Source organism: Gallus gallus, chromosome 14 (assembly GCF_016699485.2).
Source record: "Gallus gallus isolate bGalGal1 chromosome 14, bGalGal1.mat.broiler.GRCg7b, whole genome shotgun sequence".
Lineage (NCBI taxonomy): Eukaryota > Metazoa > Chordata > Aves > Galliformes > Phasianidae > Gallus > Gallus gallus.
In genome coordinates, this window is record NC_052545.1 from 5,982,226 (window position 1) to 5,999,033 (window position 16,808).

General features: G+C 57.8%; 3 protein-coding genes across 8 annotated transcripts; 2 read left to right on the plus strand and 1 right to left on the minus strand.

The window, feature by feature from the left end:
* GNG13 (G protein subunit gamma 13) lies at window positions 1–1,861 on the plus strand. Of its 2 annotated transcripts, none has more exons than XM_015302026.4 (3): window positions 1–971; window positions 1,083–1,201; window positions 1,348–1,861. In XM_015302026.4, the coding sequence occupies exons 2-3, from the start codon at window positions 1,104–1,106 to the stop codon at window positions 1,451–1,453; spliced, it is 204 nt and encodes a 67-aa protein (XP_015157512.1). In that variant the 5' UTR covers window positions 1–971; window positions 1,083–1,103; the 3' UTR covers window positions 1,454–1,861. The 2 variants fall into 2 exon arrangements, with proteins under 2 accessions (XP_015157512.1, NP_001254748.1); NM_001267819.2 differs by having other exon boundaries at window positions 1–106.
* CHTF18 (chromosome transmission fidelity factor 18) lies at window positions 1,833–13,120 on the minus strand. 2 transcript variants are annotated; one of them, XM_046900620.1, is made up of 22 exons: window positions 12,976–13,120; window positions 12,367–12,534; window positions 12,113–12,254; window positions 11,815–12,007; window positions 11,647–11,730; window positions 11,500–11,552; window positions 11,202–11,328; window positions 10,823–11,035; window positions 9,681–9,778; window positions 9,487–9,610; window positions 8,890–9,023; window positions 8,329–8,422; window positions 8,155–8,253; window positions 7,559–7,689; window positions 6,977–7,139; window positions 6,613–6,837; window positions 6,373–6,522; window positions 5,744–5,874; window positions 4,275–4,401; window positions 3,125–3,235; window positions 2,305–2,362; window positions 1,833–2,143 (listed from the first exon to the last, which is right to left on the minus strand). In XM_046900620.1, the coding sequence occupies exons 1-22, from the start codon at window positions 13,049–13,051 to the stop codon at window positions 2,007–2,009; spliced, it is 2,838 nt and encodes a 945-aa protein (XP_046756576.1). In that variant the 5' UTR covers window positions 13,052–13,120; the 3' UTR covers window positions 1,833–2,006. The 2 variants fall into 2 exon arrangements, with proteins under 2 accessions (XP_046756576.1, NP_001264989.3); NM_001278060.3 differs by having other exon boundaries at window positions 4,257–4,401.
* Window positions 13,121–13,234: 114 nt separating this feature from the next.
* On the plus strand, window positions 13,235–16,732 carry RPUSD1 (RNA pseudouridylate synthase domain containing 1). Of its 4 annotated transcripts, none has more exons than XM_004945220.5 (6): window positions 13,235–13,303; window positions 13,436–13,627; window positions 13,706–13,829; window positions 14,491–14,593; window positions 14,663–14,764; window positions 14,986–16,732. In XM_004945220.5, exons 2-6 carry the CDS (start codon window positions 13,446–13,448, stop codon window positions 15,384–15,386), a joined length of 912 nt encoding a protein of 303 aa, XP_004945277.1. In that variant the 5' UTR covers window positions 13,235–13,303; window positions 13,436–13,445; the 3' UTR covers window positions 15,387–16,732. The 4 variants fall into 4 exon arrangements, with proteins under 4 accessions (XP_004945277.1, XP_046756900.1, XP_003642166.2 ...); XM_046900944.1 differs by having other exon boundaries at window positions 13,736–13,829; XM_003642118.5 differs by having other exon boundaries at window positions 13,235–13,627.
* The last annotated feature ends 76 nt before the right edge of the window (window positions 16,733–16,808 follow it).

A 16,808-nucleotide genomic window follows, 5' to 3' on the forward strand; every position in this document is an offset into this window, starting at 1 on the left:
GCTGACAGCAGCGAGGGCAGCGCTAGCAGGAGGCGAGGCCAGCCCAGCTTGCTGAGCCGCGGGGACAGACGCAGCCCCGCGCCCTCTGCCACCTCTTCCAGCCAAGGTAAGTGGAGGGCTGAACAGTGGCACGGGGATGGATGGAGAGGGGAGGGAGACGTTCTGCCTCCGGAGAGCTGTGGGGAGGCCGGAGAGCGGGGATGCTGCTGGGCTCTGGGTTCATCCTCCTCCTCCCGCCTGTGCCGAGTGTTTCTCCCAGGGATGCTCTGCGGAGACACGGAGCTGCTGAGCTGTGCCCTGTGTGGGGCTGAGCTGGGATGGGGGATGGATGAGGGATGGATGGAGGGTCGGCCCCGGTTTGGTCACCACTGTGGGCTGCCGTAGGGTGGAGAGGGCACAGCCCCGGCATTGCTGGGGTCAGGGCTGGGAAGGGGCAGGAGGAGCTGTCCCCTTGTGCCAGGCATCCCTGCAGTGGTGAAGGGAGCTGGAGTTGCAGCACTGCTCTCAGCTCATGCTGTGCCTCAGTATCCCCATCCCACCCCACTGTGGGCCAGCGTCTCCATGCGGTGCAGCGGGATGTTCAGTGCTACTCATACCCCCATCAGCACTCCCCACATCCACAGGGCCACCATCTCTGGGTGATGCTCAGTGCTGCCAGGAGTGAGGCTGGGACTTGGGAATCCCACTGTGTCCCTATCTATCGGCCTGGGGGCTGCAAGGCGTCCCGGCCACACACCTATAGAGCTCCATTGGTGGGGGCTGAGCCATCTCTGGGGCTGTGTGTGGCCAAAATCCATCCCGGCCCTCACTCAGGGCTGTGGCAGGAGGGCAAAGTCCCGCACCTGGACAGCCTGTTTGTTATTTGCAGTCAAATTGCAGGCAAATCCAGAGCAGAGCTCATGGCAGGGTTTGTGTGAGCCCACAGGCTCCATGAGACACAGGGCACTTGCGCAAGGGCAAGGTTGGGCAAGGTAAGTGCAGCCTTCACCTCCAGCCATGGCACCAAACTCATTCTAGGAGCTCGCAGGGCTGTGGGTCTGCCATGGGTGGGATGGGGAACATGGGGACACTCTGCCTTCCAGCCCCCACTGAGCCCCAGCGCCATGGATGAGTGGGACCTGTCCCAGTGGAAGAAGGAGGTGGAGAGCCTGAAGTACCAGCTGGCCTACAAGCGGGAGATGTCCTCCAAGACGATACCCGAGTGAGTGGGCGCACGGCGGGGCCGAGATGGGCAGAGCTCTCCCACACACCGGGCTGAGCACTGCCACTCTGGGGTGAGGCAAAGCCACGGAGGGAAGGGGTTGGGTGGCCAAGGAAGGCCGTGTGACCGCCGTGCTCTCCCTGCAGGTTTGTGAAGTGGATAGAGGATGGCATCCCTGAAGACCCCTTCCTGAACCCGGAGCTGATGAAGAACAACCCCTGGGTGGAGAAAGGGAAGTGCAGCATCCTCTGAGGGCAGGTGCTGCTCATTAACACTGAATGTATACTTTTTTATTAGCTAGCTTCCTAATATGACTAACTGAACCACCCGACCCTCATCTCGTCTTATTATTTTAGTAGTAGAAGTGTTTGGTTTTATAGAGGGCAGGTGGGGAAGCACGCATGGGGTGAACACATTGGAGATGGCAACAGGGAAGGGGCCCCAGAGCAGGGAGGGCTGCCCCTTGTTCTGCCCTTTCTGTACCTATGAGCAAGTCCTGAACTCGTAAAGGGAGATAACTTTTATACAACGTTCTCAGTGCTTTTCACTACTCTTTTTGTATACTGTAGGCTCTATGCTTTTTGCAGCACAACAGGCACAATATGACAACAAAGGGTTTATAAACGAAATAAACATGACATATTGCTCTGCTTTTATTAACTTTTTATACTTTATTATAATTGTTTTTGTTTTTTTTTTAAAAAAACAAAACTGGTATAAGGAAAAAAAAAGCCCTTAGCACCATCCCTCAGCCCCTGGGGCTTCTCCTTTCCCTCTGTCCTCCCCTGGCTCGGTCTCCTGGCTGCTACAGCAGGTCCCTGATGTAGAGGTTCCTCCGCACCGCGTTGGACACCCCCTCGTTGAAGCGGAACCACACATCACTGCGGCCCACAGCTTTGCCCATTTGGTGCTCAATGGCATCGTGCTCTGCGGGCTGAGCTTCTGCAGGGCAGGAAGACACGGGGATACAGACCTTTCCCATTGCACGCTCCTGCTGCCGCACCCACACCCCACACACAGCCCCTCCTGCTACATAGGGCTCCCCCCACCGTGTCCAGGCCAAGAGGTGGTACAAGGGGCCACCCCATCCCTCTGCCACCTACCCAGGGCTGGAGCTGATTGCTGCCGTTGGATTGGCCGCCCAAAGAAGTCGGTCTCAGGCTGTAAAAAGCAGAAGAAACAGCAGTAAGGGCAGCCCTGCAATGCCTGCGTGCAGAGAACACACAGAGAAATAGGAAAAGAGAAAGGACCAAGGCAGAGGGCAGCTACAGGAGCCTCTCCTTGCCCATGCTGGGCTGCTCCAGCCCTCTGTGCTCACTGATCCATCTAAAATCCCATGGTGGGAGGAAGCCACGGAGCAGGACCTGCATGCAAATCCTGCAAGAAGGCCTTGGTAAAATGCAAACAACATTCAAAAATCAGGAGGAAAAGACAAACTGCTTTGCTGATGTTTGCTTTGCTGATGGACAGAGCCCCAGCTTCAGCCCAGGACATGGGGCAGTGGCACAGGGCTTGGCTCCAGCAGAGCAATCTGCAACCTCAAAGGAGTTTGGGTGCTTTGGGCTGCATTGAAGGCACCCCAACTCCTCCTGGCTATATGGCCATAGGCTGCACCAGGTGCCCACAGCTCCTTGCAGGACACCAGTGGGTAGGGCAGATGCAGGGCACTCCTGGTGTCATCCCCCCAGCCAGAGCTGCTGATGGGTAATGGCCACTCCACCCTCACTAACACTAATTAAGTTCTCTCTGCAAGGAGTGCCCAACTGGCAGCTATTTTACAGCACTTCTATTAACAGAAACTACAAAGAAAAAAAAAAAAAACACCAATAGTGATGGAGAGAGCACATTTCCAGTAGGGAACTGCATGAGGTGGTAGGGAAGGAGGTGGGGCAGAAGTGCCCTGGGAGTGTCACAGCCCCTCACCTTGTCCCGCACCGCTGCCCTCCTCACGATGTGCTCCAGGCGCTGCTGATGGTTGTGGGGCACTGGCGGCCCTCCAGCCTTCATCTCCACATCCCCCATCTCCATTGGCTCCTGCAGGGAGAAGAGCTCTGAGCACAGCCTCTGGGGGGACCCAGCAAAGGGGAAGGCCCTCAGAACTCTGTGTGTGTGTGGGTGGGGGTATTATCATACTGCATACAAATACCTGCTCGCTCCCACCCAGGAAACACAGGATTTCATAGTTTTGTTACAGATAAATGCTCTTCTGTGTGTGCTATGGCCAAAAAGCCCACTATGGGTCTATCACTTGCCACCTATTTGGTTTGCAGTACCTCAAGGACCTGGGAAGGATCTGGCATCAGGTTCAGCTCCAGATGAGCCCAAGGCAGCACATAAACAAGAAACCCCCCAAGAGGGTTCTGCTCCATGGGTGTCCCCAGAGAAACTGCAATAAAGGGCTCCCAGGGACCAATTATCCCCTGGCACCACGCAGGGCAGGCAGAGCTACATGGTTTGGAGTTGGAAACAACTTCTAAATGCCAGCTGGTCATGCTACCTGCACTGAAGAGGGACGCCCACAGCTCCATCAGGTTCTCAGAGCCCATGCAACCCAGGGAAGATGTGTACAGGCAGGGGAAGTGAAACTCCCACCTTGCCCCAGTGCTGGTTAAGAAAAGTGAAGGTTTCTGAGCTTTAACTGACAAAGAGTGTGGTCTTTGTCCTGCTTCTGGGTTAGCTGCTGTGCTGCCCTGCAAGCCCCAGGCAGATGCAGGGTGAGGGGGAGGGACTGGGGGGGTTAATCCTGGATTTCCATGTGCAGAGAACAAAGCCTGCAGCTGTACCTCCGCTGCCATCCGCAGGCAGAGGCACTATGTAACCCCACACACCCTCCAGCTGTGCCCACCCCACCCCCAGGCTCCTTTTGGGGTCTCTGCTGCACATCTGTGCCCATCCACTCAGCAGCCCTAAGGACTTTATTCACAGTTGGACTCGATCTCAGAGGACTTTTCCAACCTTAACAATCCTATCCACAATCCCACTGCCCACCTGCACCCCAGGCCAGGACCTGCAGGTGCTGCACCTCCCCAGCAGCCCACTCCCTCTCTTTCCCCACCTCATTGAGGTTCCGTGCCTGCAGCACTGCCTCAGTCCTCCGCATCTTCTCCATCTCGATCTCATGGGCAATGAGCTGCTTGGCCTGGTAGGTGAGCTGCTTGCGGGCTGGCAGGTCAGGGAACCTGCACACATCCTCCACGTTCCTGCAGGGAGGAGGGGAGAACATCAGTCCCTCGTGAACAGAGAATCCACACTGAGCACAAACCAGCAGGGCAGACTGAGCTCAGCAGGACTTACTGCCCCATCCCTGTGAAGAGGAGTTTAACACAGCAGGATCCAACTTCCAGCCCTGTCCTCTCCCCACCCCACTGTGGAGAAGATGCCTCAGTTTCCCCATTGCTGCCCTCTCCAGGTCAGCACAGTTAACAGCAGTGCGCAAAGATGCCCAGCAAACAGCATAGGACATGCAGAGCTGTGCTGCCCCTCAGCTCAATGACAATCCCGAGGAGATTATGTGCTTTTCAGCTCGGTTTTAGTGGAGGAACAGGAAATCATGCAGTGCTCTGTGCTGAGCAGATTGCCACAGGAAAGCCAAAGTCACATCATGCAGCCCAGGCTCCAGCAGCAGCGCAACCCTTCCCATGAGCTGCAGTCTCTGCTGAGCAGAGCACTGCCATCGGCTGGCTTTGCACTTGTGACAGCTCAGAGCAAACGAAAGGTGCTGAGCAGAGCTATTCCAGCAGCAACAAGAGACACTGAGAGGGCACCTCAGGATGCCATAAGGACATGGGGCAGTCACTGCCATGGCATAGGGTGGGCTGAGCAGCAGGGGGTGGGCAGCACAGGGAGGCCATGCCCCCACCCCAGCAGTCCTGTGGGCGTTTCTGTGCAGGAAAAAAAAAGAATAAAGCACTGCTCTGTAATTAGATACAGCTGCTTGATTTAACAGAGGCTAATTTTTGTAATTAACTTTGTAGCAGGAAGACATTAGCATTGCTCCCAGCTCCGGTTGGCTCTGTGCTATGTCACCAAAGGCCCAGGAGTGTGCACAGCCCTGTGGGTCCAGCATAGCAAAGAGCTGAAGAGGACAATGACACGCTAAGAACGCACAGTCAGCAAATAAACCCAAGGCTGCTACTTGTGTCCTCATCCCCATGCAGCCTCCAAGCCACGGACACCCAGCAGCAGCCAGGCCAGCACCCACAGCACCCTGCATACCCCAATTCTTGCTAACTGAGCACACAGGTGCTCCTGTGATACACCTGGGTTTCTTGCTGTCAGCCTCAGCCCCTCCACTGCCAGCTCACAACAAGCCTGCTGGGAGCCAAGGACAGCCGCCTCCTTTCTCCCAACCTGATTAACAGCAGCACAGCCCTGCCTTGGCGCCAGCCTGCCGGTGACCCAGGGGAGACACCACACCAGCAGCGGCCCTGAGCCAACCCAGGGGGCACAGGGCTTTTCCTTTCAAAAAGGAAATCAGCCCCAGAAATCCATTATCAAGGTTATTTTCAGCCCCAACACCCTCTCCCGACCCTTGGGACTCACGGGTCAAGCTTGTAGACATACTGGCCCTCAGGCAGGCGCTCCTGGTGGTAGGTGAGGTTATAGGCCAGCATGGTGCTGATGAGCGCTGCCAGCTGCTGCTTCTCCTTCAGGCTGTAGAGCTGTGTGTTCACCTGTGGGGAGCAGTGAGAGCACAGCTCATCCAGAGCAGTGTCCCAGCATCAAGATAACCCACAGCAGCTTCTTGTCTCATTCACTGTCTGAGAGCAGATAATGAACACCCACAAGGATCACAGTAGGAAAGGAGAAAAGTTTGGCTCCCTATATACCCACAGAGATCAGAGCAGGGAGAAGTTTTGCTTCCCATTTGGGACACCTAATAGGGCGCAGAGAAGGGGATTCTCCTCCACCAGCCCAAGGGGGACCCACACAGAGGTGCAATGGGGCAAAACCACAGGACTACACCCAGCATGGGGCCCAAAGTCCTCACCCATGAGCCCAAAGTCCCCAGCCCCATGTGTGGGGGTTCCCAGTGCCACCTCCCCCCCCAGTTTCATGCTAGCGCCACATATGGGATGTAACAGGGCATACAGCAGCCCTGCCTGGCTGCACAGCACAGGGACACAGCCCAGGCTGGGAGCCACTCACAGAGAACACAGGGGAACACTCACTGGCCGCAGCTTGGGCGCGATGATGTCCAGCAGCAGGCAGAGCACCTCCAGAACAAGGGACTGCTGCCCAGCACGGCTGCGGGCGCTGGGTGTGATCCCTGACACCATGGACACCATGAGGTTCTGCATGTGGTTCAGCTTGGCCAGGGCCTGCAGAGAGGGATGGGAGAGAAGGAATGGCTCAGCCACGTCCCCAGGAGGAATGAAGTACCACCAGATCTGTGTGCTCCCAGTACTCACCTCATGATGGCTGCTGGGGTAAGAGAGCCGGGGGATGCTGGTGGCTGCAAAGAGCATGTGGAATGCCACGGGCAGGAAGGGCAGGTAGCGCATCAGCTGGAAGCTCTGCCCGTGCAGCACAGCCCTGCCCAGCATGTCAGAGAAGCACAGCCACTCCAGGGCCAGGCACACCGAGCTGAAACTGGAGTCTCTCAGCTTCATATTCAGGAAATTCTCATAGAGACCCTACAAGTGGCCACGCAGTGGGATGAGGGATGGATTGAAGTCATTGGGATTTTAAGAATCCCACACCGAACTCGGCCCCAGCACTTCGTATCCCATCCCCAGTCAGCAAGGGCAATACTCATATGCCCAGCTTTACAACCTGGGCAAGCTTCTCCTGCTCCCCTGAGGAGCTGGCAAGGTGCAGGACACGGTGGAAGCGGTGAGAAGAGGCGGTGAGGGCAGTCCTCACCCCGAGGTGTGACATCTCATCCTCATCTGCCAGCAGATGGTTGGGCAGTGAGGGATCCATCCCTATGTGGTGCCTGGGGAGAGCAGGAAGGACAGGGTGAGCACAGGCTGCCCATAGCCGTGGCTGCCCCATCCCTCGGGGTGCCCAAGGCCAGGCTGGATGCAGCCCTGGGTAGCCTGAAGTGGTACAGGGCATCTGGCCATTAAGGTTGGAAAAAGCCCTCTAAGGTTACCAAGTCCGACCACCAACCCATCCCCACCAACCCATGTCCCTCAGTGCCACATCTCCACAGTTCTCGAGCACCTCCAGGGATGGTGACCCCACCACTCCCCCGGGCAGCCTGTGCCAAATATTGGGTGCATGTGGAACACACATCTGCTGAGACAGAGCCTGGTCTCCAAGGTGGTCTCCTGGTCTCAGGCTTCTCCACTGCAGCTTCTGAATAAAGAGCCCACAGTGCAGCACGTGCCAGCCAACAAATTCCCCTCTTACCTCTGAACTCGTGGGAGCTGGAATATCTCCTGCCAGATGGAGAAGAGTCCCTTGTTCTGGTCCTTCAGGCCAATCTTCATCGTCTGCACCACCCGCACATCCAACTCCTTCTGACCTCGGCTGTGCAGGAACTGCAGTAAGACACAATAAAGAATACAACCATAGAATCACTGAGGCTGGGGAAGATCTCTAAGATCCCCAAGTCCAATACCAACACAACCCACTACGCTCACTGACCACATCTCTCTGTGCCACACCTCCCACAGTTCTGGAACACCTGCAGGGATGGTGATTCCAGCCTCTCCTTGGGCAGCAGTGCCAGCACCCAATTGCTCTTTCAGAGAAGAAATGTTTCCCAGTATCCAACTGGAACCTCCCCTGGCAGTACATGAAAGCCATTCCCTCTTGTCCTGTTGCTGTTACCTGGGAGAAGAGGCCAACCGCCCTTCTGGGGCCACAACCTCCTTCTGGGGGTGTTGCAGAGAGCCATAAGGTCTCCCTGAGCCTCCTCTTCTCCAGACTGAACCATCCCAGTTCCTCCAGCCACTCCCCATAAGACTTGTGCTGCCTTCCCCAGCCCCTGGCACTACACATACCTGCAGGGTGTTGATGCATGAGCGGATGTCATTCTCCGCCTTCTTACACAGTGCCAGCAGCGCTCCCATGTCTGCTCTCATGCCCTGCTGCTGGGCAATCTGTGGGAGAAGGGAACTGAGCACTGCTCCTGCCCGTGCAGCCATGCAGGGAGTGGTGCTGGGGCTGCTCCATACCTCCCCAAGGCGCTGGGCCAGCCGGGATGGGGCTGTCTGGGGGAAGCTGAGCAGGAATGCCTGCTGCCGCAGTGGTCGGAGCGCAGGAACATACCTGGCACAGGGACAGAGGACAATGAGGGGCTGCCACTGCCGCCCAGAGCTGTGGGTGCCCCATCCCTGGAGGTGCCCAAGGCCACGGATGGGCCCTGGGCAGCCTGTGCTGAAGCTGGGGGGGGAGGATGTCAGACAGCCTATGGCAGAGGGCTGGGGGGGGGCTACAAGGTCCCTTCCAACCCAACCGTACTATGGTTCTATGATTTTATGATCTATAAGGTCCCTTCCAAGCCACCCATTCCACAGTTCTAACAAGCTCCCTTCCAACCCAACCACCCTACAGTTCTATGATCTTCAAGATCCCTTCCAACCCAATCATTCCACAGTTCTAATAACATCTCTTCCAACCCAATCACCCTATGGTTCTATGATGTTTAAGGTTCCTCCCAAGTTGACCATTCCATGATTCTCTGACACCAGAGCCACCCTCAGTGCAGGGGTCTCAGCTTCTCTCCTGACACCCACTGGTCATTGCAGATGCAGATGACAGGCCTCAGCAGCAGGCTGCCCTCTCGCCTCCTCCGTCGCCCTCCGCTTGCTGCCGCCTCGCCCTCGGGCTCCTTGCTGTTGATGATGTTCAGCAGCACAGTGATGGAAGCCTTGGGAGAAACGGAGGGACAGAAGAAGCAAGTACTTGCCATTTAGAGTAATAATTAAGCAAATGGTGGCCAGATGTAAGCTTGAGAAGTGGGCCCATGTGAACCTAATGAGGTTCTAGACAGTTAAGCAGAGGGTGTTGCACTTTAGGTCAGGGCAATCCCAGGAGAAGAACTCATAGAGAACAGCCCTGCAGGGCAGGACTTGAGAGTTCAGTGGATGAGAAGTCAAACATGAGCCTGAGCCAATAGTTATCCTGAGCTGCATCAACAGAGAGGAGGCACAGGCTGCCCAGAGCTGTGTGTGTTGGGCACCAGCCCTCCAGGTGCCCAAGGCCACAGATGGACCCAGGACACCTGGTGGGGGGCACTCAGCCCATGACAGGGATGGTGCTGGGAGGCTTTGGGGTCCCTTCCAACCCAACCATTCCATGATTCAAAGACATAAGCCCAGGTGAGGCCTTACAGTGGGGGCGCCATCAATCTCATCGATGATCAGACAGTTGGGTTTCTCCTCAGCACCCAGCACCGACTTCATCTGGGTGGCGGCTTCAATGCGTATCCTGAAGGTCTCCGGGCTGCGGTCATCGCTGTGGGACACCAAATCAGCTCAGTGCCATCCCAGTGTGGCCATCCTCACAGGGCCACGCTGGCACTCACCTGGCATTCATCTCCACCACATTGTACCCCGCGTGCCGTGCGATGACGTGTGCCAGCGTTGTCTTTCCCAGGCCGGGTGGGCCACACAGCAGGGCCACCTGCAGGGAGAGGGAACGTGGGGTGGCACGGAGTGACTGCACTGCCAGGGGGACAGCTCTGCCTTCAGCCCTGGTTGCATTTGTAGAGACACCAGGAGAAGGTTACCATGGGATGAAAAATAGAACAGGAGCTCCCAGAGGTGACAGTCGTCCCAGCTGGCATCATTTATGCCTATCTGATATTTATAGGACAATAGAAAAAGGTGCAGGAAACACCTTGAAGAATTATATTCCCATGAAACTTCCTAGTATCTATTTTTGCTTCCCTATTGTGTTTTTTTTTTTTAAGTAATCTTTCACCAAATGCTGCAAAGCTATAAGATGGCCTGTGTGTGTTATCTCTGCTCCTTTCATCCTTTCAGCTCTCCTGCTCCTTTCTGGATGCAGAAACACTTGCCCAAAGCCATGCCATGTTTGTCCCTAGTGAACAAAGTCAAGTCCAACCTCTGACAAGCTGAGGCTTCTTCCCTTTACCAGCCCATCTAATACAGCTGGCCCTGTTGCCCTATATTGTTGCTATAACAAGATGAAAATAGCAGGGTGGTAAAGTGTTCAGCTACAGCAAATGACAATAAACCCAAACACAGCAGACACTGATAGAGAAATAAATGAAAACAGCTGCTTACCTTCAAAAGGCCCCAGGGAGGCAGGGATCTCCAACAAGAGATGCCCTCACTTCCACTGCCAACCCTTAAATAAGGTCTGAGAAGGGGTGAATCCTGGCTCCACCCCTTCCAGTCTTTCAGGTACATTGCATGCACCTGAGCTCTGCTGGGTTGGCCCTGCCTTCCCACCAAGTGCTCAATCACTGTTTCAGGCCATGACTTAGCATTTCTGCTACACATGGTTAACACACTACTCAAGTGAAACAAAAGATTAAATGAAAAAGAACAACAATAAAACACAGCGTATTTCTAAATGAGAGACATGGAAGCAGACTTCTCCTGGATCTGTACTGAAAGAGAAAGGACAGACACTGCTCCTCTCCTGAGCTGGGGTATGGGGGACACTGTGTGGATGTGCTGTGCACCCTGCCCTGCTCACCTTGTATTTGGGTCTCTTGTGCTGGTCCAGCTCAGCCTCCAGGATCTCCTCTGTGAGCTGTGCCTTCGTTTTCCACTTGTTCTGCTGCTCCTTGTGCTGCCTGAAGGGGGGGTGAGCCTCGGCACCAGGCTTTGCCTTCTTCACGGGCTTCTCCTTACCAAACACCACCGTGTCCCACAGCTTCAGCCACTTCAGCAGGCAGCGGTTTGTGTACTGAGCAGCAAACAGGAATAAGAGCCGTCACCAATGAACCTCACAAACATCCAGCCAAGGGCCAAGAAAGTTCTTTCACGGCAAACCCAATCCAACCACCCACAGCATTAAGGAAGAGCTATAAAGCAACGCATCCACCCAAACCCCGCTGTCCCTGGCAGCTCACATCATCACTGAGCAGCTCTATGTAGCGCCGGGGAGCAAACTTGTCCACCCAGAGGCAATGGGGAGTAGGCTCCTCCTCGCCCGTGTCCCCAGGCTGCTCTGTGGCCTCATCACTGGTCTCGGAGCAGCTAAAAGGAGGGGTGAACACATGCCATGTGACAGACGGAGGCAGGGCTGGGAGCTCACCCCGTGCCTCCCAGGCTAAGAATGCTGCAGGCAGATATGGATCACACATCCAGACCCACTGCAGCATCTCACAACTGAGAGCATGGTGAGGACAGGAGCTGCCCAGACCTCACCTGTTTATTGTCTCCGTCAACTGCTGTGATACTTCCACGGCTCTCCTCCGGTGCTGGGGCACAAACAGGGTGAGAGGGGTCAGGAACACTCCACCAACCTGTGATGATGGGTGAGTGGGGCCGGGGGCTGTCAGGAAGGAGCAGTACCTCCTCATACACTTGTTCCTTCAGGTAGGAAAAGGGGACCCCCAGCAGATGGAGTGGCCGGTTCCAGCCCACAGAATCACGGAGCTGTGAGGAACAGAGGACATGCTGATGCTCAGCACACGTTCCGTGCACCATGAGAGCTCCTGAACTGGATGGAGGTCCCCTTACCTCTATCCCTATGTGGGAGGAATCGTCCCTCACTGCCATGAAGACCCTGGTGCCCTCACTGGATGTCACATTGATGTAGTCCCCCAAAATAGGCGGGCGTCTGAGGACACGCTTTGGGTTCTCAGTGGGCGGTGAGCTCTGCAGGGGCCCCAGGCCGCTCACCTCCAGCTCTGGGCTGGGAAATGCCTGGCTCCTTCAGCACAGGGTGAGAGAAGGAGCGATCAAACCCCACCCATGGAGATCCCGCAGCATCAGTGGGCAGATGTAAAGCTCAGTGACACAAAGAGCCACGGCCAACCTGGCAGCATGGGGACCACGGGGTGACGCTGAGCCAGGCACAGGCGTGACAGCATCCTGGAACACATCTGGGGCCAGCTCACCGTCCCCACCAAAGTTCAGCTTCTTCACAGCTTCCAGCCGCTGCCGTTTTGGCTTTGGAGCTGCGTGAGACACGGAGGTGGGAGAAAGATGAGAGACACAGCATGGAGCAAAGCCCGGAGCAGGCTGGGATGCAGCAGGGAGCCACACATCACCAACACAGCAAAACCTTACTGAGGGCCATGGGGGACCCTGCAGGCGGTGATGGCGGTGGGGATGGGTGCAGGGCACACTCCTGGCTCCTCTTCTTGGCGTTGGGCCCCACAGCTGGGCCGGCCTCATCCTGCAGCTGCTTCCTGCTGCGGAACTGGGAGACTCTGGGGCCGGGAGAGGATGGGTAATCTGGAAGGGAGTGCGGGGTGGTAGAGGTGGGAAGGGACCTCCGGGTGCCTCCAGTGCCACCCTACCGCAGCAGGGACACCCAGAGCAGGGGGCCAGGGCCGCGTCCACGTGGGTTTGGAGATCTCCAAGGAGGAGAGCCCCCAGCCTCCCTGGGTCCCTGCATTCCCTCTTCCCGGGCCGCACAGCACAGCACAGCACTGCTGCCTGATGGGACCTCCAGCGCCTCGGTTCGTGCCCAGCGCTCCCGTTCCCACCACCGAGCAGATCCTGGCTCCACACTTACAGCCACGGGTGGGCTCCCCGAGCCGCCTCCTCTCCGAGCCGCTCCGCTCAGCTCCCGGCCCGCCCCCGTGGCTCCCCCCGGCAGCCGCGCATGACCCCGGCCCCGGGCTGCGCCCACCCGGCCCCAGCAGCGCCGAGCAGGCCCGGCCCCCCGCGCACCTTCCAGCTCGGCCAGCACTTCCAGCTCGGCGGCGAAGCGCTCGGTGAAGTCATCCTCGTCCCCGGGGCTCTCCATGGGCCGCGCCGAGCACCGGAGCCACCCCGCGAGCCCGAGCTTCCGCCCGCCGCGCCGATCGGAAGGGCCAACGCTGATTGGCTGCGGGGCGCGGCTCGGCGAGCTGCGTGCGCGCTGATTGGATGCGAGGAGAAGGTCAGCAAGCGGTGGACGCGCTGATTGGTTGCGCGGCGATCCGCGGCTGGCGCCGAGGTGACGCGTTGCGGCCGCTCCGCTCCGCCCGGCGGGGCCGGGGTCGGGGCCGCGCCGCAGGTGGGCCGGGAGCGGGGCCGGGGCGCGGGGCTCCGGGAGGGCTGCGCGGGGCCGCAGGAGCGAGCGATGCGGGGCCGCGATGCGCGGTCAGCCCCGGCCCGCCCGGCCCCAGCCCCGCCGCTGTCCCCGCAGGGCGCTCGCCATGGAGCCGGGCACCATCGACAACCTCTGCATCCTGTACCAGAGCCCCGACTTCATCGTGGTCAACAAGCACTGGGACATCCGCATCGACAGCAAGATGTGGTACGAGACGCTGACCCTGCAGAGCCAGCTGAAGCACCGCTTCCCCGAGCTGGCCGACCCCGACACGTACTACGGTTTCAGGTGAGCCCCGGGCCGCGGGCGGGGCCGCGCATCGGTGGCCGAATGGCCGCGGTGCTCCCGCACGTCCCTCTGCCCCAGGTTCTGCCATCAGCTCGACTTCTCCACCAGCGGGGCCCTCTGCGTCGCGCTCAACAAAGCGGCGGCGGGCAGCGCCTACAAGTGCTTCAAGGACCGCCTGGTGACCAAAGCCTACCTGGCCCTGGTGAGCTCAGCGCTACCCCTGCAAGCTTGGGGGGGGGTGAAAGGGATTGAGCAGTTTGAGGGAGTACTGGTGGGTGGCAGCTGGCCGTGAGCCAGCAGTGCGCGCTCTCAGCCCAGAAAGCCGACCATACTCTGGGCTGCACCCAACGCAGCGTGGCCAGCAGGGCGAGTGAGTGACGCTGCCCCTCTGCTGTGTGCTGTGAGAGCTCACCTGCAGCGCTGCGTCCGGATGTGGAGCATTCCGTACAGGAGAGACGTGGACCTGTTGGAGCACAGCCAGAGGGGGGCCACAAAAATGGTCTCGGGGATGGAACACCTCCCCTACAAGTTGGTTTTGCTGAGGACGGTGAGGAATGGCACAGGGTGCCCAGAGAGGTGGCAGTGCCCCATCCCTGCACACACCCACGGTCAGGCTGGACGGGGCTCTGAGCGCTGATGGAGCCGTGGGTGTCTCTGCTCAGTGCAGGGAGGGACCAAATGGCCTTTAGAGGTCCCTTCCATCTCAAACCATTCTCTGGTTCTGCGATCCCAGCATCTCCTGCTTCTGGATGTCTCACTTTGCTAACATGCAGTTCGACCTCTGCTTTCTCATCCCTACGCTGAGCAGCAGGCAGTGGGTCTGGGCTTGCCCCGCAATCCAATTTTGTCTCCTGTCTTTGTAGGTGAGGGGCCACGTTGACCAGAGCCGTATGACGATCCGCTATGCCATTGGAAAGAACACAGTGGAGGGCATGACCCACATGATGTGCATCGAGGGCACAGAGGGTGAGCAGCACACACACCCTGCTTGAACCCAGAGAGCTGGGCAGGGCTGACCCCTGGATCTTGTTGCAGGCTGTGAAAACCCCAAGCCGTGCCAGTCGGAGCTGATTGTGCTCGAGCACGGGTCGTACAGCGGAGATCCTGTAACCAAAGTACTGCTGCAGCCGCTGACAGGTGGGGCTCTGGGGGGGCTCACGTGGTGCATGTGTCCATAGTGCAGGGTGGGATCTGTGCTTACAGCCCTGGGTATTGGTGGTGCAAAGCAGCCCAGGCGGGGCTGACTGAAGCTGAGCTCATGGACTTGAGTTCTCCAATTGGAGGGACGCCAATTAGAGGATGCCAAGGGGGGATTTGGTGATACCCTGTAGCCCCAGTTCCTGCTCCCCCCCTCCCAGGGCGCACCCATCAGCTCCGAGTTCACTGCAGTGCCATCGGCCACCCCATCGTGGGGGACTTTACGTACAGCCACAAGAAGGACAGCGGTCCATACCGCATGATGCTGCACGCCTACTACCTGCGCATCCCCACCAGCAAGGAGCTCATCGAGGTCTGCGCACCCGACCCCTTTGTCACAGCCCTGGATGGCAACTGGGTGCCGCAACGCGTTGTGCACCGCCTGGACGAGACCATCCAGGAGCTGAAGGACAAGGCAGTGCAGAAGGGGGACGTGGGGCAAAGCCAGCAAGCCATGCCTGGGGACAAAGGAGAGGAAGCACTGAGCAAAGCCAAGAGCCCAGAGCTGGAGGAGCAGCGTGTGCAGTGCGAGCAGTGGTTGGCCGAGTGGGCCCTGGAGTGAGCGCCGGCCATGTCCACACGTTCCCAACCCTTTGCTCCATAGTCGTCTGATGGGTTCTGGCAGCCTGCCCCCAGAGCCCAGCACCAACTCCACATCCACACTTTCCATAGGTTGTGGTTTCCCTCACCTCTGGGTCTGGGATTAGGCGGATTTTAGCAGCAATTAGGATCGGTTTCTTTTCTTACCGTGCCCATCACCCATCTGGCCACCGGATGCCCCTTTCCTAATTGTGTGCCACAGCAGCAGTCAGTGTGCCACGCACCAGCTTACAGTGACCCTGGAGCTTTGCATCCCTGTGCCGGGGCAGCACGGCTGTGCCATGAGCGTGCCAGATGCACCCACAGTCCCACAGCACTCGGGTGCTCACTGTGCCCTCCGTGGGCTCCGTGCCCACTGCTCCATCCCACGGCGGTCCCCAGTGCAGGAGGTGAGATGTCCCCTCCTTGCTTATTGCCCATGAGCTGGGACTGCGGCACGGCTTCGCCACCCACCTACGTGTTTTTAAAGGTTTGTTGAAGATGAGCAAGTTGATATGAAGAGATTTTAAAGCTTTTTTTTTTTTCAGATTTCTATGGAACGAATCTTGTCTTTTAGCAGTTCTGATGGTCCCAGAGATGCACGTATTTTTAGTACTTACCTTGTATTAAAGCAGCCAGCATCCCCACGCTTTTTCTAATAGATTCTCCTTTCTACTAGCATTCCCTTTTTTCCTGGGTGTGGAGGCAGCTCCTGCTGAGATGGATCGGAGGACAGATGGGGGGGTGGCGGGGGCTCTGGGGATCAGCAGGGCTGGCTCCTCCTCACCAGAGCCCATCCCCACCTCCAGGTGTGCCTGGGGAGGCCAGGCAGCTGCAGGCACTCCTGAAGCTGTAAATTAACAACACTGAGTGTTTGCCAAAGAATTAATGTCAGGGACGTGCCCGGGAGGGCCGAAAGGTTACGGGTCACATTTGCTGCATCAGAGCTGGGATGCGCCCATCCGTGCAGGAACATCCCCGTGCCAACCGTGGCTGCAGCCACACACTGGGGGACACTGTGCCGTCGACAGCAATGGCAGCATGGGGACACTGTGCCATGGGGGCAGTCACAGCCGGAGCACCGTGTCCTGCAATCCCGCACTGTGTTGCACTTTGAGTGATATCGGGAGCCAGCCTGAAAGCTATTGCTGCCCACATCACCTCCACGCAGCGTTCGCTGCGTTTTGTGTAGATCCACTTTGTGCACGTGAAGCATGGAGGGAGTCGTGTTTGGGTATATGTGTGTTTCGTGGTCTTCTGTACCCCTGGTAACAACCCTTATTTATTGCGTATTTGTGGGCATCGCCATAGTAAACCATCTCCTCCTGATGTTCTTCTGTGGTTCTTCCTTCACTCAGTGTTGCACCGGACCACCCCCAGCCCCTGAGGGGTCAATGCAGTGCCA